The 27,972-nt window shown below is 38.8% G+C and overlaps 1 protein-coding gene across 5 annotated transcripts in view; it reads right to left on the reverse strand.

The window, feature by feature from the left end:
* The window catches only part of RAPH1 (Ras association (RalGDS/AF-6) and pleckstrin homology domains 1), a 159,273-nt gene that overhangs the window by 56,034 nt on the left and 75,267 nt on the right, over nucleotides 1–27,972 (reverse strand). For 3 of the 5 annotated variants that reach the window (XM_084642611.1, XM_084642609.1, XM_084642610.1), the window contains 4 exons: nucleotides 27,580–27,699; nucleotides 16,686–16,791; nucleotides 15,301–15,821; nucleotides 3,100–3,180 (listed from right to left, as the gene is read on the reverse strand). In XM_084642611.1, coding sequence (XP_084498737.1) covers nucleotides 3,100–3,180; nucleotides 15,301–15,821; nucleotides 16,686–16,791; nucleotides 27,580–27,699 — 828 coding nt within the window. The remainder of the gene's footprint in view (nucleotides 1–3,099; nucleotides 3,181–15,300; nucleotides 15,822–16,685; nucleotides 16,792–27,579; nucleotides 27,700–27,972) is intronic. The other 2 variants (XM_084642613.1, XM_084642612.1) reach the window with 1 other exon arrangement.

The raw sequence follows: 27,972 nt of genomic DNA on the forward strand, positions 1-27,972 counted from the left end.
ATTTTTCTTCTATTTTTATCTATTTAAACTTTCACAGCTGTGCAAAATTATGGCTTTTAAGCTTTTTATCCCAATTTTTATCTATTTAAATTTTCAGAATTGCGGGAAACCACTGGGGAAAAAAAAATCAGACAATGGGGGGCATGGGAGGTCTCACAATTATTTAATGACCGTAGGCATTGAGATTCAAAAAGTTATAGCTTTATAACCGTTAAATCACAAATTGCCAACATCACCTGTCCAAAAAGTAAATGTCCTTAAAATCAAACACTAGAATTGTCAAGCACCATTTTTCTTACTTTGCCCATAAGTAAATTTCAATGATCATCAATGGAAATACTTTTTCATTGAAATTGACATTTACCGACAAAAAACGAATCCTTCCAAGCCTACGTACACACTACTATTAGACATGAAAACCCAGTTAACTAGGGCTTAAGTGCATTGCCCAACCTTACTGAATGCAAATTAGTTGGTTATTTCATATCAGTTCCTTTATCTAAGGAGGCTGCTCCTTTGAAGTTAGAAACTTGAAGGATACTATATGGAGCAATCTCTCCATTCAGAAAAAGGTGGAATATACCTAGAAAAACTTATGTTAAATTATGATCCTTAAGTACATCTGATATATCTAATTATGTATTATTTGACAGATTTATAGCCTTTACATTATCCAAATATTAAAATACTATACTACTGTAAACAGATAAGTTTACATATTCTTTATACTGTCACTATAGACATTACGTAAATATTAACAGTTTGATGCAAATTTCACAATTATTCCCCCCAAAAAATCTTCTGACATTGCTTAAGAACTTGCTCTTTAACTTGCTATTCTTAGCTTTCTGTTACAGAGTAGATTTAATCTATATCTAAAGCCTGTTCGAAGTTTCACAGACAACATCCTTTTAAGGCTCTCTTTATGGAATGATTCACCACAGTACATGGAAAATGTGTGGATCTCAGTAACAGCAGAACATCTTGCTACATTTCTTATGAAGTCATCTACATTGTAAATGGATGAGGTCCCCACTAAACTTTTTCCTTTAAAATTCAGTCAGTGCTACTTCATTCAAGTCTACAGAAATATACTGCAATGACAACATAAAACTATTGAAATTTACAAAGCAATTTTTTCAAATACACTATAAAAAATCATAAAAGATGTTTAAGGCTACACTCTGCCCAGCCATTCTGTAATCTTACTGCACTTGGTCCGTTTGCTCTTGGTCCATTACTTAGACAGATGGAAAACAGCACATCACAGCAAAAGACATTTACCAATGACAAAGATCACAAATATTGTAGACAAAAAAAACCTAATCACAAATTTTGCATGAACAAACAGTAACAGTAAAGCCATTAATCAGATGTTTAAAAAATAAGAACTAAGTCAATATACAGATGTAAGAAAGAATGACCAGCAAGAACAACAACAAAAACCAAATGACTAACACAGAAAAGTTCCTACTTAGTGTTGCAAGGAGAAAACCCATATAGGTTTTTCTGTATATTTTCATTCACAGAGTACAGGTTTCAGAGTAACAGCCATGTTAGTCTGTATTCGCAAAAAGAAAAGGAGTACTTGTGGCACCTTAGAGACTAACCAATTTATTTGAGCATAAGCTTTCGTGAGCTACAGCTCACTTCATCGAATGCATCTGATGAAGTGAGCTGTAGCTCACGAAAGCTTATGCTCAAATAAATTGGTTAGTCTCTAAGGTGCCACAAGTCCTCCTTTTCTATTCACAGAGTAATTATTCTATACATATGGAAAATAATAAAGCAGGAGTATTGTATGCCATTATCCAGTTGACTGATTAATTCCTTTTATATAGAAATTCATCTATTACTAGGATATCTACATTTGCTGTGCTCTTGTCTAACTTATCTTCTACAATGACTTTACCAAAAGGAAGAATCCTGAAAAACGTCCATGTAAAACACTGGGTTATGAATAAATGGTTTTTCACCAGAAGTTTTTCCAAAGACTAACATGACTGATCAGGTTTCGGATTTTGGGTTTTTTTAACTTTACTTTTATGACTAAAGCAGAAAACCTATGTATTGAATCTAAATAATATTCTATTTTCATGAGATTCTCTTGGTTTATCAAGCCCTATTAAAATATATTATGAATACTAAACTGTTTGCCTAATTTAGCCAGCTGAGGGCATTGTTGTGCAACTTATGCTTTACAAATTCATTGTAAGAACTAGAAAGATGTTTTACAATTCCATTTTTAAATTATATCTATTCTCGGTGACAAAAATTTAGAAAGGGGATGTGACCAGAAACAGTGACATCTGATAAGAAAAACCCACATTTTGACACTCTTGAAAATTCCATGTAAAGGTCACTGTACTGTAATTTCAAATTGTAATAGTATTTCCTAGTCTTCAGACTCTAGATTTTAAGATTCAAAATTACATCGTACTTTTGAAGAAAAATAAGTCTAATTTGAAAGACTAAAAAATGTAAATAAGTTTAAATACATTAAATTCTGTAGACAAAAGACTTGCCTACCAAATTGAGTTTTTATACTTTTATTCTAGTGTTATAAATAAATACTGAAGATTTTAGACCTGGTTCTGCCACTAGCCTGCTGGGTGACCCTTGGGCAAGTCACTTCACCTCCACAACCTTAGCATCCCCACCTGTAAAACCAGAACAATGCCATTGACCTCCTTTGTAAACCTCTTTGAGATCTATGGATGGAAAGCACTGTATAAAAGTGAGGTATCATAATAAATCATAGAACGCACCTAGTGGAGAAATCTCCTATTGCACCCTTCCCTTGGAAGGGCTGAAGCTTTGCTATCAGCAATCAGGCTTAACACGCTGTTTTAATTAGAGCGTAAATAGCTTACTCAAACTAGTACATTTGGGAAGTAATTGCTAGAGGATAGGGAAAGATCAACTGTAAGGAAGTTTGCAAAAAGCTACAGGTTATGATACAGGCTCACTACAGTCTCCATTGCTGAGGTGTTAATGGCTAAGGCTCAAATCACTGATGCAGTTTCTAATTACAAGGGACACTGGTATAGCCACAGGCACACAAAAAGGAGAGACACAGACAGACACGTCATAACTTACAGGTGTCAGCTCAGCCTCCTCTTCTGTGAAGTCAATGTGACGCTTGGACTGCCTGATGGGATGTCCCACAGAAACATTATGCTGTGAAAATGAAGGAATTGGGGAGGAGTAGTAGTGGGAAAATGAAAGAAAAAGGCACCGTTTATTATCATGCAGGAAGAGTGGGAATGAGCAGTGATGTGAACCAGTAAAAGAAAGAGAAGTGAAAATAAACATATCAAGAAACATGCAACATCCCTGTTCCCACCCTGTTTTGCAACAGCCATCAATACTTTTTAGGGATAAGAATATATTCTTATTTTCCCCTTCCACCTACAAAAAAAAAAATACACAATTTGTTTGTGTATTACATTCTAGGCTATTTTCTTTCCTAGTAACCAATTTCTGATGAGTATATTTGTTTATTTTCATGTAATATGTTAACTTTACCCATTTTTCAGCTACACTGAAACTGATTAAGAAGAAACCAGACTCAGATAATACACAGTAGTAAATAGCTATGGGTTTGTGAACTAAGATGTATTCTCTCCTTTGCACCTTTCGTCATACCTCCCCCCAAATATTCTAACCCCAAACACAGAAAATAATGCCACTTATAGCAGTACATTTCCCCCCTTTAACTAACTACAAATCTAAACCTAACACCACGTTAAACTAAAATGGAAGGCTGTTTTTGTTTTATTCATAACCAGTCACATACAATCCTTATCCAACTCGGTAAAAATTAACCAATATCACATGCAAGAATGACTCAGCAGCAACTCAAGAATAAATGATAGCCTCCAATTGTCAACTGTCCCTTCAGTAAGTCTCACTCCACAGTGTCAAGCTCCTCTATAACCCACAAAAAGCCCCAGTTTGCATTTCTGTAAGTTGTAACAGTATTTGATTTATTAAAGAAAACTACAGAAATTCCTTTCACATTTTACAACTCCATTGAATGCTGCTGTGTTCCTAATTTTGGTCAGCTGTTCCAAATGTGTTTTTGGGCCAAGTATGGCCAAACAAGTAATCTTGCTAATTTTACACAGATGTTGCATCTCTCATCCCCTCTCTTCTCCAATATGAATCCCTGCACTTTTTTAACATTTAATTATCTCAGTAGCAGGAGGACAAGAAACTGGTTTACAAAACAGAAAAATATTCTGTGATTATTTATAAGCGCCCATACTAATTCATCACAGCTTTTAGGGAGAGATTTTCATTGGGAGTTGGGTGCTTCTGAGAGAAAACTTCTGAACACTGCAGCATAACACTACGTCACAAACCCATTTTTCTGTTTCTCAGTTCAGATTCAGTTCCTTGGCACAAACCTGTCTCCTCTTAAGTATGAGTTGTGCAGATTTTCTTATGAAGTTATTAATTTAGAGGTTTTAACAGGGTTCTATGAATATTTGAATTCTTGTTCAATTATTTTCTTATGGCTTGTCTACACAGTGAGGTACCACTGTTTCTCACACGTTCTTGTCAACTGCTGGAAATGGCCCACTTTGATTATCACTACAAAAGGTTTCTCCCCCCCACCCCGTTCTCCTGCTGGTTATAGCTCACCTTACCTGATCACTCTTGTTACAGTGTGTATGGTAACACCCATTGTTTCATGTTCTCTGTGTATATAAATCTCCCCACTGTATTTTCCACGGTATGCATCCGATGAAGTGAGCTGTAGCTCACGAAAGCTTATGCTCAAATAAATTGGTTAGTCTCTAAGATGCCAGAAGTACTCCTTTTCTTTTTACACTACAGGAAAGTGATTTCTAAGTGCACTAACATGTTGTGCATTAATTGGTCCATTCAGATCTCGCTTGTGGGCACTAAAAGTTTTCTAGTACTCTTTAATGTAGTGCTGTTTGAAACAGTATCAATTAATGCGCAACAAAAAGCACATCCCCAGAGTGCACATTACTCCACTATGTACACATGCCCTTAGTTTGTCCGTATTAATGGTACAGTATATATTATGCATCTGTACCTATTGAATGTGCGTGTGGAGGGGGGGAACACAAGGGGGAGAGGTGGAGGTGGAAAGGGCTATTTATATTTTCCTACTGGAGTGCACAGTTCCATACTGGTCTTCTTCATTAATGGACATTTGAGGAAGGGGAAAGGGAAACTGGTTTGTCTCATGGGGACATGTGAAGGAGTGAAGTGTTGAAAGACTTAGAAAGATCACTTTACTGGGGACAGCTGTGGTATCGACAGTAAACTCTGATTAGTCTATTGTTATCAGCAGCTCTAATCAGAAAAAGCACATGGATGCATGGACCAAGGCCCAAACACTTCAAGGAGGTTCTAGTTCACCTGACTGCTATTGGAAAGTGTTCATACCCCCTCCATAGATCAGGGGACAGGCCATCATTTGACCAGCTCAGTGAAGGTTGGAGTCTTGAGTTAAGCCTCTTCTTCCTAGAAGGATACAGCGTTGGGCACAGGAACTTCTCAGATCCTATTTAAATTTTGGGAGGAGTACAGTGCTGAGGGTGATGTAACTATCTGGGTAGACAGACATCTTCATACCAATATGAGTAATCTGCAAGGTGCTATTGGTAAGGCTTCTTAAGAAATAGATTCAGATAATAACTGGTCATAGTGGAAAATTTTAGGTTTTTTTTCCTATCATACACACAGTTTTCTCTTCTGTTTTAGTGGAATGAGTTCATCTTCTATTTTCAAGCCACTTAAGTTTCTGATAGAAAGTGCAGTACTTAGCCAGTACTTTTAAGAATGAATATATTTTTATCTCCCTCTCTCCTACTGCTCCTTGTGTTTGCTTTTTATAGCTTTAAGAAAAGTTAAGGTGGAAAGGAAACAGTCTACCATGTTTGCCTTCAAAACATATTACTTTAAACTCACAGAGGGATCGGGGAGACAACACATAGCCCTAAAACTGAATGCAATGAATATATGGCTGTAGTAGCAACACCATACATTTTAAAAATTTCTATTCTACTAGTCAAACAACAAATTCCTTCATTACTGTCAATTTAACCAGCCAGTTGTGACAGACAAGACATTCGTTTTTAATTTTAATTTAAACATTAGCACAGAACATCCTAAAACTATGATTAGGGAATTGGTTCAGTTCTGTCTCAGAGGGAAGAATGTCACTTATTGAATGGTCAAGAACAGTTCTCTACATCAAGTAGGTTTTCCATGGCGGTTTCCAGTCTAAACACTGACCCAATCTAAGCTTTCCTAGCTTGTGTGATCTGAAGACATACCATAAAGTGTCATGGCTGCAGGCATGGAAACGCAATAACAATAACATGTTGATTTTAAATAACTTTAACACTATAACAGGTTATAACTATAACAGGTTATATATTAACCAAGAAAACTATATTAACTGAAATGTCAAGATATTTCAGCAATTTAACTACAAAACTATTCATTAAATGGCTGGAAGTGAGAAAGTGCATGTAGGCTTCCAGCACTGTGCACCAAAGAAGTTGATACTATTTCCACAAATGTTTGCAACGAAGTAATAAGTTAACTAAACAAATGATAAAATTGATTTGCAAACAGACTGGAGTTTTAGTTTTCTAGGATTTTCCATTCCAAAGTTCTCCCAATCCCTCCCCACAGTTCATCTCACTTTCTTTTTTATAAAAACCACGCAGTAAAAACAACCAATATTCTCCAAAAAAGCCTTCTATTACAGACTACCTTGTAGCTATAGTACATCATACAAACAGAATGCCGTACTGGTCTTATACACAAACCACTTATGGGAATGGCTAATGCAGATGAATATTGCAATGCATAAACAAACAAGTTCCTAAAAATTACAAATTGATAAGTTTATCTTTAAGATATTTTGAATAACTCCATAAGATTTGGCAAGTTATGATTTGTATTTCAGAAACATTTTAATAACTGGACTTCTGATACTTGTGCTGCCAAAAAAGCTGAAAACCAGCTTCAGGATGATGGATTTACAGAATTTTCCTTTACTGTTACTTTTTTTTTTTGGAAGTCAGAAATATCACTTGTGATGAACTGTTCAAAAAAAGTGGGGAAGGAGCTGTGTTAACAACCATGGTTAAGTCTCATATTTATTAATTCTTTCCATTTGATAAATTTTACAGACTAAAGAAAGGGTAATTGGAAGCAACCACATGCCACGAAGGCCTGTGGCAAACAATTGGAATGCCTTAAAATAACTGGCAAAGAACGCATTTCATTTGAAATCTCAAAGTTAAAGTCCCAGTCCCTGATTGGTGCAAGTCATGACTACACATAGCTGCTTATATCCTTTATACGTGTTAACCACACACAATTCATAGAACATAAGGAACAGAACATAGGCTCCCAAATACACACACTAAAGCCAATACTCCCCCATGTTAAAAAGTGCTCAACCTAAAGATTAAATAGGCCAGACTTGTTTTAAGTCATCACAAGAATAAATTAATAGATTCATGGATTATAACGCCAGAAGGGACCAATGCAATCATTCAGTCTGACCTCCAGCATAATGCAAGCCATATGATTTCTCTGAATTAATTCCTGTTTGAAGTAGAGCACATATTTTACAAAAAAACCCTAAAATATAATGAAGTTCAATGATCCAGGTCTATTTTGAAAGAGAGAATTGCTTATTGTAGATGGTCCACAGTCAACATTTGTCTTTCTATATATGAATATAGTTAAATATATTAATATACAATATGGTAGTTGTAAACATATAAACATTTAGCAAGTTAACATACAGAGATATGTGAGATCTCACAACTATTCTAGGACTGGGAAGCTTTTGTTATCAGTGTCAGCTACTATAGGTGTTAATTTAATGATGGCCATCATACAAACCAACAAAAGAACTAAGGTACAGTTGCTGAGGGAGCCTAACTCTGAATTTCCTTACTTATGTTTATTTTAATTCTTAACATCACCACCACCTTACAGTGTAATTTTACACTTAATCTGTTTTTTTTGGGCCTGTACATTTAACACCTCATAGTCTGATTTAAGTTTTGAAATGTGCCCCCAAAGCTCCACTATCTTTGTACTAACTATGCTGAGTTAATTCCAGTACAATGCCTACAATTTCTTTGTCCTGATTTCTACATCTTACATCTCTTAGATCAATTTAAATTAGGGCTGTCACGCGATTAAAATGATTAATCGAGCTGTTAAACAATAATAGAATACCATTTATTTAAATATTTTTGAATGTTTTCTACATTTTCAAATATATTGATTTCAATTACAACACGGAATACAAAGTGTACAGTGCTCATTTTATATTTTTGATTACAAATACTTGCACTGTAAAAAACCAATAGTATTTTTCAATTCACCTACGGCAAGTACTGTAGTGCAATCTCTATCTTGAAAGTTGAGCTTATAAATGTAGAATTATGTAAAAAAACCCATTGCATTCAAAAATAAAACAACGTAAAACTTTAGAGCCTTCAAGTCCATGCAGTCCTACTTCTTGTTCAGCCATATCACGCAGACAAACAGGTTTGTTCACATTTGCAGAAGATAATGCTGCCTGCTTCTGGCTTACGACGTCACCTGAAAGTGAGATCAGGCGTTTGCATGGCACTGTTGTAGCCGGTGTTGCAAGATATTTATGTGCCAAATGCACTAAAGATTCATATGTCTCTGCATGATTCAGTCACCATTCCAGAGGACATGCATCCATGCTCATGATGGGTTCTGCTTGATAAGGATCCAAAGCAGTGCGGACCGACGCATGTTTATTTTCATCATCTGAGAAAGATGCCACCAGCAGAAGGTTGATTTAATTTTTGGTGGTTCGGGTTCTGTAGTTTCCACATCAGAGTGTTGCTCTTTTAAGACTTCTGAAAGCATGCTCCACACCTCATTCCTCTCAGATTTTGGAAGGCACTTCAGATTCTTAAATCTTGGGTTGAGTGATGTAGCTATCTTTAGAAATTTCACACTGGTATCTTCTTTGCATTTTGTCAAATTTACAGTGAAAGTGTCCTTAAAATGAACAACATGTGCTGGGTCATCATCCGAGACTGCTATAAGATGAAATATATGGCAGAATGTGGGTTAAACTGAGTAGGAAACATACAATTCTTCCCCAAAGAGTTTAGTCACAAATTTAATTAAGGCATTATTTTTCTGAACAAGAGTCATCAGCATGGAAGAATGTCCTCTGGAATGATGGCTGAAGCATGAAGAGGCATATGAATCTTTACCGCATCTGGCATGTAAATATCTTGCAATGCCAGCTACAACAGTGCCATGTGAATGCCTGTTCTCACTTTCAAGTAACATTGTAATTAAGAAATGGGCAGCATGATCTCCTTTAAATGTAAACAAACTTGTTTCTCTGTAAACAAACTTGTTTCTCTTAGCAATAGGCTGAACAAGAAGTAGGACTGAATGGACTCGTAGGCGCTAAGGTTTTACATTGTTTAGTTTTTGTGTGCAGTTATGTAACAAAAAACCCTACATTTGTAAGTTGAACTTTCATGATAAAGAGATTGCACTACACTACTTGTAGGAAGTGAATTGAAAAATACTATTTCTTTTGTTTATCATTTTTACAGTGCAAATATTTGTAATCAAAATATAAAGTGAGCACTGTACACTTTGTATTCTGTGTTGTAATTGAAATAGATATATTTGAAAATGTAGAAAAACATCCAAAATATTTAATAAATTTCAATTGGTGTTCTATTATTTAACAGTGCGATTAATAGCGTATTAATTTTTTTTTTTTAGTTAATCGCATGAATTAACTGTGATAAAGATGAACAAGTACAAAATCAAATTCAGTTAACTGGAACTACCTATTGCTAAGTGATGTACTATCATGGTATGGAAGCCAGAGTCTCCTCCTGTCACACAAACTGAATTACAGATTTTAAGAACTATCACATTAGAAAAAAATGCCGTTTATGTGCCAGAAACCAAATGGCAGACTTCAAAATTATCTGCAACCCCTTCATTGAGTATACACAGTACCCTAACAATGACTGGCCATGAATGGATCTTTTCACAAAAAGTCAGATACAAAAACTAGCTGGGTGGGCATGCCTGAGGTTCTTCTCTTCTCTCTCCCTCTCTTCCTCCCACCCCCCAATTTACCTCCTTCCCTCTACTGCTGCCCTATAAAGAGCTCATTGCAAGAAATCCTCTCTAGGGGGACAGATTTAGTCAAATCATGATCTACTTTCCTTCCCTTTATTAATACTATTATTAAATTAGAAGCTTTACCCATAAATTATGTTTTTGCATCTCAAAGTTCAGACTAAATCTTTTGGGTCAGTAACTCATTACATAAGTAAAAGGGAGAAGTACCAATCAAACTGCAATATCATCTGAGCTGCAAGTATTAACCAAGGAATGATTTGTGAAATAATTTACGGAAAACCAAACTGCTTCATTGCAAACGTTTCACCAAGGCTTCCCTTCTCTCTACCCAAGAAGTGGTTACAACCCACAGGGAATCTATGGGCAAACAGAATTTCCCATTACTCTCAAGTCAAGGTACCTTTAGAGGCTTTACCTTTCCCAGGCCTCTAAGGTGAATAACTGAACACCCTAATTTTCTTCTGACAGAATTTCAGATCAAGAGTGGGTGTTTTCATTTAGTGTTACCCGGTTTTGTCATTCTCCTTCTCTCATTATTCCATTAAAACCTAGGGGAGGGGAAAAAAGACAAATTTCTTAAAACCACTCTCCTTGTCTTGTGCAGCAGCAAAGGATGTCAAAAGGGCAGAGCTGCCAAGCCATTGACCCTTCTTATAGAAACTACTGTAGCAAAGAAAAAGATTTCAAAGGTTGGCAGCCTTAGGGACATAGAAGGTCAAAAGGGAGATAAGGCAGAGTAAAAGACTAAACTCAAGGTTCCACATAAGGACAACCTGCCTAACAAAGGATTTGGTAAGGAGGGGCCACTTAGGGACTTTGTCCAAGGAGAATATTAAGGGCAAAAATTTTGCTTCCAGATCCACTCAATTCTCTCAATGATGCATCCGATGAAGTGAGCTGTAGCTCACGAAAGCTTATGCTCAAATAAATTTGTTAGTCTCTAAGGTGCCACAAGTACTCCTTTTGTTTTTGCGAATACAGACTAACACAGCTGCTACTCTGAAACCTATCATTTTCACTATAAGCAAGAGCTTAGAATACAGCCACAGCAGAGAGAGATTTAGGCAGCAGGGTCTTTGAAGAAAATCTTAAATTTAAGTAAGGGAATGGGAAGTAACTTTGTGCAGATACCAAGAGACCTTTTCCAAATCCTACAGGAGATACCTTTCCCTTTTAGTTCAACTAGTTAGGGCAGTCAGTACAGTAGTGGTTGTTTAAAACTGTCCTTTCCATCAAGGAATCTCTGAAAGCTGTGTGCTCCAGCCTTTTCCTTCAAGTGCAACTGGACAGAAGGACAGGATTTGGGTTTTTTTTCCCTTTCTTCTCTCCAGAAAACTGTTCCCACCTGGTTTGTAACAGAAAAAGTTCCAAAGTTTTACTTGTATGTGTAACAGGGCCAGATGGGAGAGAAGAAGTTTAAGATTTTAATGACTGGCCAAAAAGGCACTAAAATTTGATGAACCCTTTAAGGGTTCATCATCTGAGGTCTTCTGGCTGACAACCCACACTGTAATGGCTACAAGCTTGATTCCGCCATGTCCAGAAGTATAGCCAGAGTAATCACCTCATTAAGAGATGCTAAGATGGCCCAAGTCATGAAAATAAGTGCTAAACTACACAGGACATACGCCTTTTGGAAGGCCAGAGGCAGTTCTTTTGGAAAGTGCCTGGAACTCTCCCAGCCTTCCCTGGATAGTGAGCCACCAAACGAAAAATGACAAGTTTTGCAAAAGCTCTGCACATTTCTTTTCTGGGGGGAATCATGACTGTCTTTTTTCAGTTGTGAGGATGGATTTAATCAACCACAGGCTACTGTGGAGTTTATTTTGGGGTTGCTTAGGCATTACCCATAGGAACATGTGTCAGTAGATGGATGGAGAACCGCATCTGGTTTTTCTTTCTCAACAGATCAGAAGACATTCCCTTGAGCTAATGAATTTATTTCTAAAGAGTTAATTAACGATTCTTCAGAAATAAGACAAGCTCTCTAACAGAGGAGTCAGGTACTTCTTCAGCGTAGTGAGATAACACAGATCAGACAAAAAGTGTAGTAAAACAAAGCATTCTTGTTAAATGGATTGGAAGTAGCTACTACTACCCCAAAGAAAGGAAACAGGATTTGGCTCACACACTCATCTCAAATGACTAACAGACCCTTGTTACCTTCCTCAAAGAGAGCATTCTTATCAATTTATCTGGGCAGAGAAACAATAGACACATTCTTATGAGAAGCAGTCAGTCTCCTCATGTTAAAAAGGGGAATGGTTTACAAGGCCAGCTCATACTCACATCCATGATGGCTTTCAGGTTTCTCAGACTTGCAATCAATGGTTCAGAGTTGTGAATGCAGTCAAGAAAAACAAACCCAGTAATCATGGATTAGAATAATCTGCCACACACACTTATGCACACAAAAAAGCAATTTCCTCCCCACCTCTTCTATCTACCTTTCCATCTGTTGTGATTAACCCTTTTTTCAATTAAGAAAAAAAAGATGTAAGTCATCAAGGAGCAGTAGACTGCCTGTGACTCACTCCATAGCCAGAACTAGAAAATCTGGGGAAGACAGAGGGGATTGTGTCTTCTTTGCCAAAACTTTTGGTGCAATCTGACTGATGCTTCAGCATATCATTTGCAAGATAAAACTGACTGAGACAAGAGTCTCAAACTGCTGAATCAGCAGCAGAAAATACATGTCACTAAAAAGTTTACATACAAATCCTGGATCTAAGTTATTCCTATACAATGCGCATCTACCAAAAAAAATTCAGTTTATGTACCACCTTTGTCTACCCAGACTGAACTAGAGCCATAGGTGCTATTTACATAGAGCTACATATGCAGAAACACACAGAGAAAGGAACAGAACCATTTACACATTTTTAACATCCTATTTCAGTGCTTTTGTGGCCAATCACAGGATAACTCACTGTGCATAAAGCAATGCCATGCATTAAGTTGATGAATTTTTGAAGTGTTTTGGGTGTGGGTAGGGGAAAGGATAATAAAGTCTTCAATGAAAGTGAATATAAAAATTCAGTATCTTTAAAAAGTTTTTTGAAGGTCTGAAACATCTGACTACAAAAAAGTATTTACTGGATTAATAAATTAACTATTTCATGGGTCAGACTGACAGGTTTTATTATTCTTTTAAAATGATAGGCTCATATTCAGTACCTTATTGGCGCCTGTTTCACTGAAAAAACTGACCTCAAACTCTGCACATACACACTTCTGAAGCTTTACTCAGGTACAAGGCAGCCAAGAGAGAACAGGCAATGATAACTACACTCATTTTAACTTCCATGTATAGGGAAACGTCTTCCCAAAGTTTCACCTTTGCTCAGGATGGTATTAGGTTTCTATCCCTCTCCAAAGGTCCAAAACTAAACTTAACGAAACCTCATTATACTAAAGAAATATAGAGCAAACTAAATGCAAGAACAGTAATACACTGAATAAATGATAGGAGAAGATTGGCTCCAACTCCCAGATCTGCCTCAGTTGGTTTGCAGACAGTTAGAAGAGCACTTAATAAGTGAAAACTACAGCTCAGGCTACAAGAAAGACACCTTGCTTTTTTTTGTTTAACCCATACAGGCACAGCTCCAGTTAAGAGGACACTGATGGGAGTACCAATTATATAAATAAAATCAACATGAGCTGTTCATTATTTTCTAAGCATTCTACATAAATATTAAGTACAAATGTGGCCTTGAGAAGTTCATGATCTTCAGTCCAAGCTACAGCATTCAGCCTTTACAATAGATAAACCTATTTCTGCCTCATACTTACAGTCAGAAGAGTCATTCTTTTGCTTCAGCTGGAGTGAAATATAGTATAGTATTCAAACTGGGTTAATTATCTATAAAAATAAGCCCTATTTGTTCCTGTTATCTCCTCTGAATAGATGGGAAACTAAAAAGTGTGTGTATCAGCACAGCAAACTTCTGAATGACAATCAGGTTATCAGTAGTAGTTTCCAATGTCATCAAAACAACATGAGTAATCCTTTCTTATTGAAGCCCTCTGATTCACTAGGACATTCTTCCATATGTATCATGCCGGTATAAGTATAGCTTTATTTTGGCTATCCAATCATCATTTCTAGTTCTGCAAATGATGCAGCATTTAAGATCCCTGAAAGAAAAATTCTTACAATGGCACAATGGGATGTAAATATGAAATTTCAAAGGCACTTGGTAAGTTGCCATGTATATACTGAATCCTCTTTTTCTTGTCTATTCTTTCAAAAAAAAATTTTTTTTTTGCCTACGAGCTAGCAGCAGAATGATTTGTCATGAGATAAAGAAGATGTCAAACTGGAATACTTTATGAAGACTGAGGGAGAATTCAGGCCTGAAGAAAAATAACCCATATATAAAAACAGCAAGAACTTCAAGCACATATGCTGAATAATCTCTTACTATTGAGCTTTGAATTTATCACATAATTTGCAATGTACTATATTGTGTTATACTGTAAAATTTATAATGAATTATCTGAATTATGCATGTTATTTCTCTTTCTTTATAAAAACCAAAATAATTCATAGCATAGTGTATGTTTTCCTCCAATTTTTTTTGAAATTGAGTAGTAACACAAAGGATGTGTCTTTGGACAATGTCATCTTAAAGGGTATACCAATCTGACTAGTTTTAAATATATTAACATTATCAACAAAGAGAATGAAAAGGCTCTTCATGAAGGAGATGACCAAATCTATCATGCCACCACTAATCTCCCCACAAACACTTTTCAAAAACTCTGGTTTAAAATAGTTATAAGTGCATCTCCAGAGAACAGTACTGGAATTCCTGAACATTTAACCTAGTGACTTTTTAATCTTAAACATACAGAAAATGTTAAGATGTGAATAGATAGGGTGGTGGGAAGACCCGCAAAAAAAGCCTTACCCTTGCTTGAAAGGAATCTTTTTTTAAAGAGAGCAAGAGAACCAACAATGTCATTGTATCTAAGAAAAAGCTAGCCCTCACTCACCCTATACCACATTGAACATGTATGGCCATAAGCCCCATTAGGGTAGGACTGAAAGAGAAAGGTAAAACAAAGTTTAAAGAAAGTGTAAATAAAACCTATATTGAAATTATGAGACTCTACCTCAGTAATCGGTTGGCCTTGCTGTGTCAAATCCAGTTCCTGAGGTCTTGTCATTTTATCAATATCTAAGGAGTCCATGCTGGATGCTGCAGAGGTTATGCTGGAACGGGATGAGTTACTGATGGAGCGCACTTCAGCATCACTCACTGTGCCAGCTGATGCTGTCCTTCTGTGCTGAGCAGTAACTACAGGTTTAGCATCTTCCATTACAGATTGCTGGGCTGCTTCATCCATGCTCAGAGAAGCCTTCTCTAACTGGGCAGTGATGTCCTCCAAGGAAAAGTTGGCATTTGAAGGCTTATTTACCCTACCAGACGAAGAGGACGATCCTTTTATACTGCTGTGCTTAGAGGAAAGTCGACCAGCAGGTGGTTTCTGAGCTACTTTTGTTTCTGTGGCTAGACGTTTCATTGCAGCACTGTTTGCTGACTGTGACCCAATGCTGCTGAGCTCCTGCTCTATGGAACAAAGATCAGCCATGAGGGCATCCAGATCCACAGTATCCCCCTGATTCAGGGCTTCTGCAAGGAACAACAGGCATTAGCTTCCTCATGATTAACCCATTTCTCAATCATGCTCTCCAAGTAGTGCCACTTTGCAATGGACAAAGTAGAAACAATACAGTAATTTCACCATTCTGAATCTACAATGCTCAAAATAAAAAGTAGTCGTTAAAATTTAATTTAACTTCAGAGCTGCATTTGCCATCATGAGTGTCAGTAATGGAAGCCTATGAGGTCAGTGAATCTCTTTCAAATGTACAGAAATGCTTAATGAGCAACTGTCTGGTTAAAAACCCTGGCTGACATTTTTGAAGCAATGCAGAGGTGATCCCTACACATTTTTCATTAATTTTATTAGAAGGTATGTGGCAAAATCTCCAACACTGCTTAGAAAACCAAAACCCATTTTTTTTAAAATGCAAGTTTCCTGTACTACTACCAGAGTCATAGATAATGAAAAACTGACAAAGCTTTTTTGTTTAACCTAAATATTGGACCTAATTACTACATTTGCCCTTTCATGTGCCATCTTATTTAGAATTTTTTTCCCCTTTTCATCCAATGTGGCTTAATGAACAAACTTATTAATTCACTCTTTCATTAAAAAGATTATCAGAATAATTGTTCTTTACAAATAAGTAGATTCTGATTCTCATATAATAGCTGCTGATAGACATCCAGTTTGTGACCCTAAGAATTCTGTGTCAACATAAACAGGATAATACAATGTAAGCAAACTAGAAAATGATGCCCTAGTATGTCTGGATGCTATGTTTTAATGCTGTAGGATTTTAGCATTTTGTAAAATGGCTGCTTTCTGATAAAACAAATATTCATTCAATGTTAGAGAAAAAATTGAGGGTCTCAGAAAATTCTGTTTACCATTCAAATTGTACATGGAGAAGCGATAGGAGAAATTGGCAATATTGGTTTCTTGGCGAAGAGGGGATTTCTTTACTGGCTCCATGGGCTTGTCTGTATCCAAACTCTAAAAAATAAATAAATAAATAAATAAACGAACAAGCAAACAAACTGAGAAGAGAGAAAAGAAGCTAAAATAAAGTTTGCATTTAATATAACAGGAGCTGATGGTCAAACAATATTACAAATATGGTTGAAAGCTTATCTTCAGCGGGAGAAATGTAATCTAAAAAAATGAGTTCTCTTTTGTAGCATCTGCACTAGAAAAGGATTTAGTTACCATGTTACTGAGATTAACATCAACTGTCCAACTAGGAGAGATGTTAAAATACATTCACTACAGAACTGAAAAGAAGGAAAATATATTCTTAAATTTTTGTTTTTCAATAGTATTGTTCTACACGTCACCATTTTGAGATTTTCTACAGTTACCTGGATCAGTTTGACTAACAACGCAATTCAGAAAAAAACAATATCTCAGAAGCAACAGAAAGAGGACTTTTTAAAGTAAATTTGCCTAAATTATCAAATTATCTTTACTAATAGGGACTATTATTTTTTAAATATATTAGTTATAAAAGTGAGTTTCATTCCATCTTATAAGAAAAGATCACGTTGTGCATATGTTATCCCTTATGGCTTTAAAAAAACATGTTGATATGTAACAGAATACTTTAGCAATGGTTATGTGGCTAGGTATATTAGACAGTGCTGTATGAATATTTTACCATGAAAATAAAAATGCTGACTATATTTAATTTGTTTGTAAATTCATGTTCTGCTGTTTTTGTAAAGGAGAAAAGTAGGGCTGGAAGAGACCTCGAGAAGTCATCAAGTCCAGCCCCCTGCAATTAGGCACGACCAAGTAAACCTAGACCATCCCTGACAGGTGTTTGTCCAATTTGTTTTTAAAAGCTTCTAATGATGGGGACTCCATGACTGCCCTTGGAAGCCTATTCCAGAGCTTAACTACCTTTATAGCTAGAAAGTTTTTCCTAATATCTAACCTAAATCTCCCTTGCTGCAGGTTTAGCCCATAACATCTTGTCTTACCTTCAGTGGACATGGAGACTAATTGATCACCATCCTCTTTAGAACAACCCGTAACTTACTGGAAGACTTATCAGGTCGCCCCTCAATCTTCTTTTCTCAAGACTAAACATGCCCAGTTTTTTCAACCTTTCCTCAGAGGTCAGGTTTTGTAAACTTTTTATCATTTTTGTTGCTCTCTGCTGGGCTCTTTCCAATTTGTCCAAATCCTTCCTAAATTGTGGTGCCCAGAACTGGACACAGTAGTCCAGCTGGGGCCTCACCAGTGCCAAGTAGAGCGGGACAATTATCTTGTGTCTTGTACACTACATGCCTGTTAATACACCCCAGAATCATATTAGCCTTTTTTGCAGCTTTTTAGCACATTGACAACTCATATTCAGTTTGTGATCCACTATAGCCCCCAGATCCTTTTCAGCAGCCCTACCACCTAGCTAGTTATTCCCCACTGTGTAGCTGTGCATTTGATTTTTCCTTCCCAAGTGAAGTACTTTGCACTTGTCTTTACTGAATTTCATCTTGTTGATTTCAGACGAATTCTCCAATTTGTCAAGATCATTTTGAATTTTAAATCTGTTCTCTAAAATGCTTGTAACCCCTCCCAGCTTGGGGTTATATGAAAATTTTATAAACATACTCTCTACTCTATTATCCAAGTCATTAATGAAAATATCTAATAGTACTGGACCCAGGACTGACCCCCACCCCCCGTGGCACCCCACTAGATATTCTCTCTCAATTTGACAGCAAGCCATTGATAACTACTTTTTATGTATGGTCTTTCAACCAGTTGTGAGCCCACCTTATAGTAATTTCATCTACACCACATTTCCCTACTTTGCTTATGAGAATGTCATGCAGACTGTGTCAAAAGTCTTACTAAAATCAAAGAATACCACATCTCACTCTCCAGCCCCAACTCCCAGGAATCATCCCTCTGCACCAGGCCAGGATTAGGGTTGCAGTACAAGGGTAGAGGGTGCTGCTACAGGTAGTCGGTGCCCAATCGACAATTTAGTACAGTGCACCCACTGAAACAGGAGGCTACACTGCCTGTTTCAGAATGAGACTGTCTACATCACGGGTCTCAGACAAGCGGCCTGCCGAGTTATTTCCTGCAGCCTGCCATAACTCCCCTCACACCTCTGCCACCCCGAGCGTGCTGCGTCCCCGCTCCTCCGCCTACCTCCCAGCGCTTCCTGCCGCCAAACAGCTGTTTGGCAGCACTGAGGACTTCCCAGGAGGGAGGGAGGGGGAGCGGGAACGCGGCGCACCCGGGGAGGAGGCAGAGAAGAGGTAGGGCCAGGGTGGGGATTTGGGGAAGGGGTGTGAATAAAGGGCAGGGAGGGGGCGGAGTTGGGGCGGGGACTTTGGGGGAAGGGGTTGGAATGGGGTCAGGGCAGGGGCGGGACCTCATGGAAGGGGTGGAGCGGGGGGGCAGACTTTTGTATCTTTTTATGAAAAAGTGTCAGTGATGTGGCCCTCGGGCTATGTACTAGTCCTCATGTGGCCCTCATGGTGATTTGAGTTTGAGATCCCTGGTCTACATGGAGTGTTACAATTACATTGTTATAGTTATATCTGTTGGGATGCTCTGTACCTCGGGGGAACACCCAGCACCCCCATGTTCATCCTTGTAAAATGATTGTGTTGTATCCAATGAAAAGTTTGTTATGCTGGGTGTCTTCGGAAGGCCCATGATGCACTGAGCATTGTTGTTATAGTAATCGTAACAGTAGTGTTATAGGTTGTAATTTCATTTATTCAGTTATGAGGCTGAAAATATGCCCTCGTGGCTTAAAGCAAGCCCAGGCAAAAACTCCCCAAGAGCAGAGAGGCAGTTCACACCTCATCAGGGCATGTATGAGACCAAACCCAGCCCAGCCTCACAGGAACAAAGGACACTGGCCTAGGCAACAACAAAGGATCTGTTGGACTCCCGAGTGAGTCACCCCCCTTCCTTTGGTCAATTTGGGACTGCTATGAGGTAATGCTCACCTGACTCTGAAGGGGGCAGGGGAAGCCAGGAGAGAAGAAAGAACATGATAAAAGGGAGAGACTTTGCCATGCTCTTCCTCTCTCTTCCACCTACATTTACAGAAACCATACCAAGCGACTGAAGCGCTGATCAAAGGGGAGAGCCTGGTTGAAGGGAAACTAGCCAGCCTATGGTGAGAAGCATCTAAGTTTGTAAGGGCACTGAAAGTGTTAAGATCAGCTTAGAATGCGTTTTACTTTTGTTTCATTTGACCAAATCCAAATTGTTATGCTTTGACTTCTAATCACTTAAAATCTATCTTTGCAGTTAATAAATCTGTTTGTTTATTCTACCTGAAGCAGTGCGTTTGGTTTAAAGCATGTCAGAGACTCCCCTTAGGATAACAACCCTGGTGCATATCAATTTCTGTGTTAAACTGATGAACTCATAAGCTTGCAGTGTCCAGTGGGCATAACTGGACACTGCAAGATGGAGGCTGCTAGGGTTGTGTCTGGGACTGGAGATATTGGCCAGTGTCATTGGGTTGCACAATCCAAGGAGCAGTTTACATGCTAGAGGCTGTGCGTGAACAGCCCAGGAGTGGGGGTTCTCACAGCAGAGCAAGGTAAGGCTGGCTCCCAGAGTCAAGGATTGGAGTGGCCTGGCAGATCACCAGTCCAGAGAACACCACGGGAACATCACATCTGTACACTGGTATAACTTAAAAGAAATCTCCCATGTAGACAGGCCCAAGTCTCCTAAAAGCGAAGCTTCATAGGAAGAAGTAAGTTTTATCTACTACCAGAGGTTTTATTTTAAATTTGTGTTTCGGGATCCAGAGGTGGGGTAGGAGCTAACTGAAAGAGATTCCCAAACTCTAGGGAAGGGAAATTTAATTCCTGAATGCTTTTCAGCTTCTAAGGTAGCCATGTAGCATTGTTAATTAGTTTAGCCGTTGAACCTCACACACAGAAAAAAGAATTTTACTTCTGTTTTTCTTATCTTCTTTTAACTCATTTTTGAACTGTGTGATTTACGTCTTTTTTCTTCCTCACCCAACACCATTCATTCTGTCAGACCCACCCCTCCACCCCCATTTTGTTTCAGTCTTTGCCCTCAATTGGGCTTGAAAAATCCAAGTGATAAAGATAAACGTGGGTGCCTTAAATCATCAATTTCTGCAGATTTAAGTTTTCTCTTTAGGGAGAAAAAAATCATGGCTATTCCTTATAACTGGGAAGACAACCATCCAAATGTAAACAGAATGTAAATCAGTGATGTACCACTGTCTTGCTCAGGCTGCAAACAGATGGCTCTAGTGTGTCTACTGATACCCAGAGATTTCCCAAGCAGCACCTGAGTGAAAATGTGCCTATTTAGAACCTAATAGGCAGCAGTAAAACTGTCAAGAATCATGTGAGTTTACACATTGCTGCTACTGGATACAGTTATGACTATCAGTAAAGGTAGGAACTGGAGTTATTTGTGGGTGATGAGGACCAATATGGAAACTGAGAAGGGTAGGGGAGGCTTAACTCCTCAGACTGAACCCATAATCGCTGGCCTATAGTTTAGATCTCTTGATAAAGTCTCATCTGCTTATTAAAAAGTTTCGGTCAGGAGTACATACATTATGTATAGTACAGAAACCAAGAGTTAACAAATTACTTTGTGTCCCATGAACATTTATATAGATAGGTTCTAGCGATAGCAGCAGAACAAGTTCTCACCTAAGCCTTTGGAAGGTGAATTGGTGAGTTTTGCTGGTTGGCTATAGCAAACCAAGCGAAAATCTTGAATGGAACCAAAATACAAAATAAGATACTCCTTAATACCCTGGCCCTAGAAAGCAGGATATCCCGATGCTAACCACTAATGCAAAATGCATTAGTGCTAAATGGTATAAGGTATTGGCCACAAGTGCTACAGGGTTTAAGACTAAATTTTGTAACATTTATTTGGGAGGCAGGGAATTTGGAGGGTATAGTGAATTAAAAAGATCTCTTGGGCACCATAAAGTTTAAACATATCCTTTAAAAAAAATTTCCATCTGGAAAAAAAAATCTTACTTTGTGGTCCAATAAATATCCAGTGAACCTGGGAAAGAAAAATTCAGAGAAGACAGACCTGTTTTTCCATTGCTCCAATAGTCCCGCTGGAATAGAGCAATGAATGCACTAGGAATGTGTTCAGGGAGATACTCTGGATTTCTTGCAAGCTCTAATTATGCTCATGCCAAATCTTTAACTGTGACCTCAGCCACGTTAAGGGACAATAACTTTTCAAGTAAATGGACTGTGTGACAGATATGCCAATCTGTTGATATAGACATAAGAGCTATCATTAAGGTTTTGCATGAGAGCACAAGTCTGATGAAGCTGGGATACATATTACTTTTCAGTAACTATGGGAGACGGAAGTGAAAACCTTATGAAGCGATGGAATTTATTGGCAACAGCATTGTGAGCAGTATGAAGGTGGCAAAAACCGCAGGACATTTTTTCCTTAACTATTTATTGCCAGAATTTTGAGATTTTGCCTGGGTGGGGTAGGACCTGATGCAAGCTTAACTGTCAGTAAATGTAATTTTTGTCCACTAATAATACGCCAATAAACTCCAAGAAGTTGTGTGTACATTATGAAGGTAATGGTGCATTATGAAGCAAAGTGAGTTATGGGGGTTGAAGTCCAAAAATCTGTTTTGAAACTCCTCCTCTTGCAAATGTATATGTTGAGGCATACAATTATTAATGCAGCCAACGGCTTTGCAAAAGATTCCTACCTAGTTAACATAACTTAGATTTGTAAACACAAGATTGTGAAATAAATTTGCCACTAAAATAGTTTTCTGTTTATCTAGGAATGAAGATTTTTCTATGGCTCTTTATCCATAGGCTTAGAATTAAGAAAAATTGTTCCTTAAACAAAATGATGCAATATACAACAAGAAATTACTTATTCTATTTATAGGTAATATCTATCCATAAAAATATTATCCCCACTAACTAAAAAGATATTAAAGGATGGGTGCACTTGAGCATCATTTCCACAGAAAGAACAGTTACTTACCCTACAATAAGTGTGGTTCTTTCAGATGTTGTAGTCAGTGTGAATCCCACTGTAGGTATGCATGTGCCTCATACACATGAGATCAGTGTCTTTTGAATAGCAATATCCACCAGGGCCTTGCATGCACCCTGAGCTGCCTCATGCTCCAATATGAGGGCATTAAAGGCACAGCAGCTGAGACCTTCTCTTGGTTCCCCCCTACTCTGAAGTCTATGATAGTTGAAAACTCCAAAATGCAGGGACAGAGGGCAGGTCACAGGGTCCAACTGACAAGAAAGAACCCAGTTACCACAGGGTAAGTAAAAGTTTTTTCTTTGAGTAAGTGTCAGTGTGGATCCCACTGTAGGTTACTGGTAAGCAGTATCCCCTGGGGATCATGAGATCGAAGGATTTCAGCTAAATCAGTCAAACAGTGATTGAAGAAATGCTTTCCTAAATTTGGCCTCAGACTTGACCGCTAAGTCAAAGAGCGATGTTTAAGAGGTCAATAGGTTACTCTGCAATGCTGCTTTGTAGTTTCTGATATCGGCACATTCTTAAAGTAGGAGGAGGAGGATGCTCAAGATCTGGTTGGTATAGGCCTTAATGTTCAGTGGGAGAGGTGCACCAGGCAGCTGGCAACACAATAATACTCAGTTATCCATTTGGTTATTTTCTGACGAGATGGCCTGACTTTTAGGATGCCAAGCTATAGACAGAAATAGATAGGAAGACAGTCTGAACGGTTTGGTCCTGTCAATGTAATAAAGTCCTGGACACATTATCCCTATGAAATGTTATATAGGGAGCTTCTGACAGACACTTGAACCTCATTCACTCTTCTGGTTCAAGTAATAGCCATTAGAAAGACCATCTTCAGAGGAAAGTGATGCAAGGAGCATTCTAAAAGAGGTTCAAACTGAGACTCCAGCAACCTGAGGAGGACTATGCTGAAATTCCAGGCAGGAGTATGGTCTCTGACTGATGGGAAAGTATGTAATAGTCCTCTGAGAAACTTTAATTCCCATCTGGTGAGAAAATAAAAACATAAGAGTGGCCATATTGGATCAGAACAATGGCCCAGCTAGCCCGGTATCCTCCCTTCTGAGAGCAGCCAGTACCAGATACTTCAGAGGAAATAAACAGAACAGAAAAACTACTAAATGATCCATCCCCTGTCCTCCAGACCCAGTTTCTGGCAGTCAGATGTTTAGAAACATCTGGAGCATGGGGATGTGTCCCTCACCATCTTGGTTAATAGCCACTGTTGAACCTATCCTGCATGAACATTTCTAATTCTTTTTTAAACCGTTATACTTTTGGCCTTCACAACATACCCGGCAAAGAGTTCCACAGGTTGACTGTGTGTTTTGTGAAGAAGTACTTCCTTTTGCTTGTTTTAAACCTACGGCATACTAATTTCATTGGGTGACCCCTGGTTCTTGTGTTATTTACCTCTTCACATAACACCACTTCTCTATTCGCTTTCTCCCCACCATTCATGATTTTATAAACCTTTGTTATAATTCCCCTTAGTCGTCTCTTTTCTAAGATGATGAACAGTTCCAGCCTTTTTAATCTCTCCTCATATGGAAGCTGTACCATACCCCTAATCATTTTTATTGCCCTTCTCTGTACCTTTTCCAATTCTAATTTTGAGATGGGGTTACCAGAACTGCACACACTATTCAAGGTGTGGGCATACCATAGATTTAGATTGTTGCATTATGACATTTTTCATCATCTTATCTCTCAGTTTCCTAACGGTTCCTAACATCGTGAGCTTTTTTTTTTGTCTGCCGCTGCACATTTCACGATGACCCCAGGATCTCCTTCTGGAGTGGAAACAGCTAATTTAGACATCATTTGGTATGTACAGTTGGGATTATTTTTTCCAATGTGCATTACATTGTACTATCAAAACTGAATTTCATCTGCCATTTTGTGGCCCAGTCACCCAGTTTTGTGAGATCCCTTTGTAACTCTTCGCAGTCAGTTTTGGACTTAACTATCATGGGTAACTTAGTAGCACCTGCAAAACTTTGCCACCTCACTGTTTATCCCGTTTTTTAGGTCATTTATAAAATATGTAGAACAGCACAAGGAAGACGGAGCACCACCTTACAGGCGGATGGCAAGCTGAAATTGCTGTGAGGTGGACCTGGATAGAGGTGAACAAAATGCCAGCTTGTTTTAAGTAGTAGAGGATATTCAGTATTAATGCCTGGACTGAGTCCAGACCATATTTGGCTGCCCATACTGAAAACCTCTTCTATTTAGGTGAGTAAATCTTTCTGGTCAATGCAGTCTTGCTCTGTATCTGGAATTCTTGGACCCCGAGGGAGCAGGCTCTTTCTGCAGTTTTCAATCAGCCCATAGCCATGCAATCAGGTGCAGTGACTGAGTCACAGAGCATCTGGCAGTGGTGCTATGAGATCAGATCCAAGCAACATGAGAGCTGGAGGGCAGCTGACTGAATATTTGTAGAAGGCCTGTCAACCAAACTGCCTCTGTCAGTAGGTAGTCATGAGGATGATCATGGCTTTGTCTTGTTCGATTTTGGATACTATCATAAAGATCAGTGGAATAACATTGAGAAGGCTTTGGGACCACTATGAAAGGAAGGCATTTGGTAACAACCTCAAGTTCATACCTCCTCTGAAAATAAAAAAAAGTTCTGGCACCTGACATTGGTGGCAAACAAGTATCACAGGGTCCCCAGCGAAGGAACATCTCATCCATGATGGATCGCCACAGTGACCACTTGTGAATGGTAACACAGTCTCCTCAGATGTTTGCCAGGGTGTTGCTGACTCCTGGGAGGTGAAGAGCCAGCACAGTTAACCATATCCAGAGCTTGATTGCCTATAGACAGCAGGGCGAAGAGTGTGTACCTCTTTGTTTACATAGTGCACTGCAGACGTATTGTTTGTCAAGAGCTGCACTGTGGAGCTTTGACAAACGGGTAGGAAGGATGTGCAGGCTAACATGACAGCTCTGAGCCCCAGGACACTGACATGGGCCCCTTCTGGGGACCACGTCCCTTGCATTTGTTGACGGTTCAGGTGGGCACCCCAAATTATCCTTGATCTGTGATTAAAATCATTGTTGGGGAAGCAGAAGAGAATGGTAACCCTCCATGCCTTCTGGGTTCTTTCCATCACTTCGCTTCTGCAATGATGTGAGGTGTAACCACCGCCTTCTTGCTCATTTGGTGTTTATCTGGGGTATAGACCAACCTGAGCCAGAGTTGAAGAGGCCTCAGGTGAAGTCTGGCAAGCAAAGTCAGGAATGTGCACAATGACATATAGCCCAGCAGTTCCAGACATTCCTGCACCTTTGTAGCTGGGTTTGATTCTATCTGAATTAATAAATATCAAATGCATCAACAATAACCCTGACTGTGGGAAGGTACGCTCTCACTAACCAGGAGTTGATCAAAGCTCCTATGAACTCTATCAGCTGTGATGGGATAAGAGCCTATTTTTTTGTAGTTCACCAGAAGGCCTAGCCAAGAGAACAGGGAGAGGGCATATTACAAACTTGCTGCTGTTTCCTGGTGAGATCTGTCCTTGTTCAGCCAATTGTCCAGATAAGGGTAAACATGAATGACCTTCCTTCTGAGATGTGTTGCTACTACCTCTAGGTACTTTGTGGAGACTGAATGATAATGATTGGGCCCCACTGTGAATCTTAGGTACTTCCTGTAGCCGGGTGGATGGCGATATGGAAGTATGCATCCCACAAGTTCAGAGGCACACACCAGTCTTGAGTCTGAGGAGATGGGATGATGAAGGCAACCATTACCACCATTCTGAATCTGAAGCAGCATGATGTATTTGTTCATTCTTGTCAGGTCTAGGGTAGGACAAAGATCCCCTTTTTTCTTCAGGATAAGGAAAGGACAAGAACAGAAGAAGCCTCCTTCCCTATCCTCCGCATTTACCTCTTCTATGGCACCTCGATGAAGTAACAAGGCCACTTCTGTCTGTAAAAGGCTCTCATGAGGAGAGTCCTTGAAAAGGAATAGGGAAGGGAGGAAGGTAGCGTTTAAAGAGTGGAAATGTATAAGGTAGTCTTGGGCCCTTATGCACATTTGTTGGCTGTGACAGTTGTCCAGGCCTGGTGGAAAGGGATTCCCGAAGGTAAGGGCAGGCTCCAGATTGGGAGTGTCAAGAGTCACATGAGCTATCAAATCTGCCATTTCTGAAAGGGATCTGGGTTGCCAAAAGGGAGAGAGAAGCATCCCCTGGATCTCTTTCCTTGTGGGTAACTCTAGCTGTGGACTCTGAGAATAGGTCAGTGTCCTTTGCCTCTGTTGGTACTTTTGTGGTTTCCTAGAGGATTCCCAGGAGCCACAGCATGGCCCTTGAGTGAATGGATTGCTTCTTCTCTTTGAAACGCCAATATGAAGATTTCTCCACACAGCTGGTGGAGCAGCCAGTTTCAAAGTCTGTAAGTAGAATAAAGGGTTGGACACTCACTAGGTGCAGTCTTCCTGCAGCAGATGGTAAGAGAACTAAGGGGGGGGGGGTTGCAGCCACTCTGCCCTTTATGCCCTCGCACAGGAGCAGAAAGAGACTCCGAGCACACGTGCAGCCTCAACAGATACCGCTTTTCAAAAAAAGACTCCAATCTCATGCACATGAGGTGCATGTGCTCCCTACAGTGGGAATCACATTGATACATACTCTAAGAACATACTGAGACATTAAAAATTAATGTGTAACACTGGTGCCAATTACTTAATGAAATTTTTGACCCTTGTACGTCCCTGACCTGTGTGAGTTTGTCCAGCTCCCCAAGCCATTGTCCAAACATCTTGTCCAGATCTTGGTCTTCCTTATCACTATCTTCTTCTGCACCATGATCTAGTTCTTCATCTGATAATTGCTCCATCTGAAACACAAAAGAAATACACCAGTCAATTTACACTCCGCATTTAAAAAGCGGGAACAAGGTCTCTTTGGAGGATTGCAATAAACTATTTGGGAACATTCTGCAGGACTGTAGTTTAAGAATCTTACTAAACGTCTATCTACAAATGACATCGCTACACTGGGAAATGCCATCACTGAACAAAATCATGGAAAAATTGTACTACTAAGTAGACATTTGAAACTCAGATATTTCTGAGAAGCTACTGAAACCTATGTAACAGGTAAACTTTTT

The sequence above is a fragment of the Lepidochelys olivacea genome (genome assembly GCF_965140295.1).
Source record: "Lepidochelys olivacea isolate rLepOli2 genome assembly, chromosome: 11".
NCBI lineage: Eukaryota > Metazoa > Chordata > Testudines > Cheloniidae > Lepidochelys > Lepidochelys olivacea.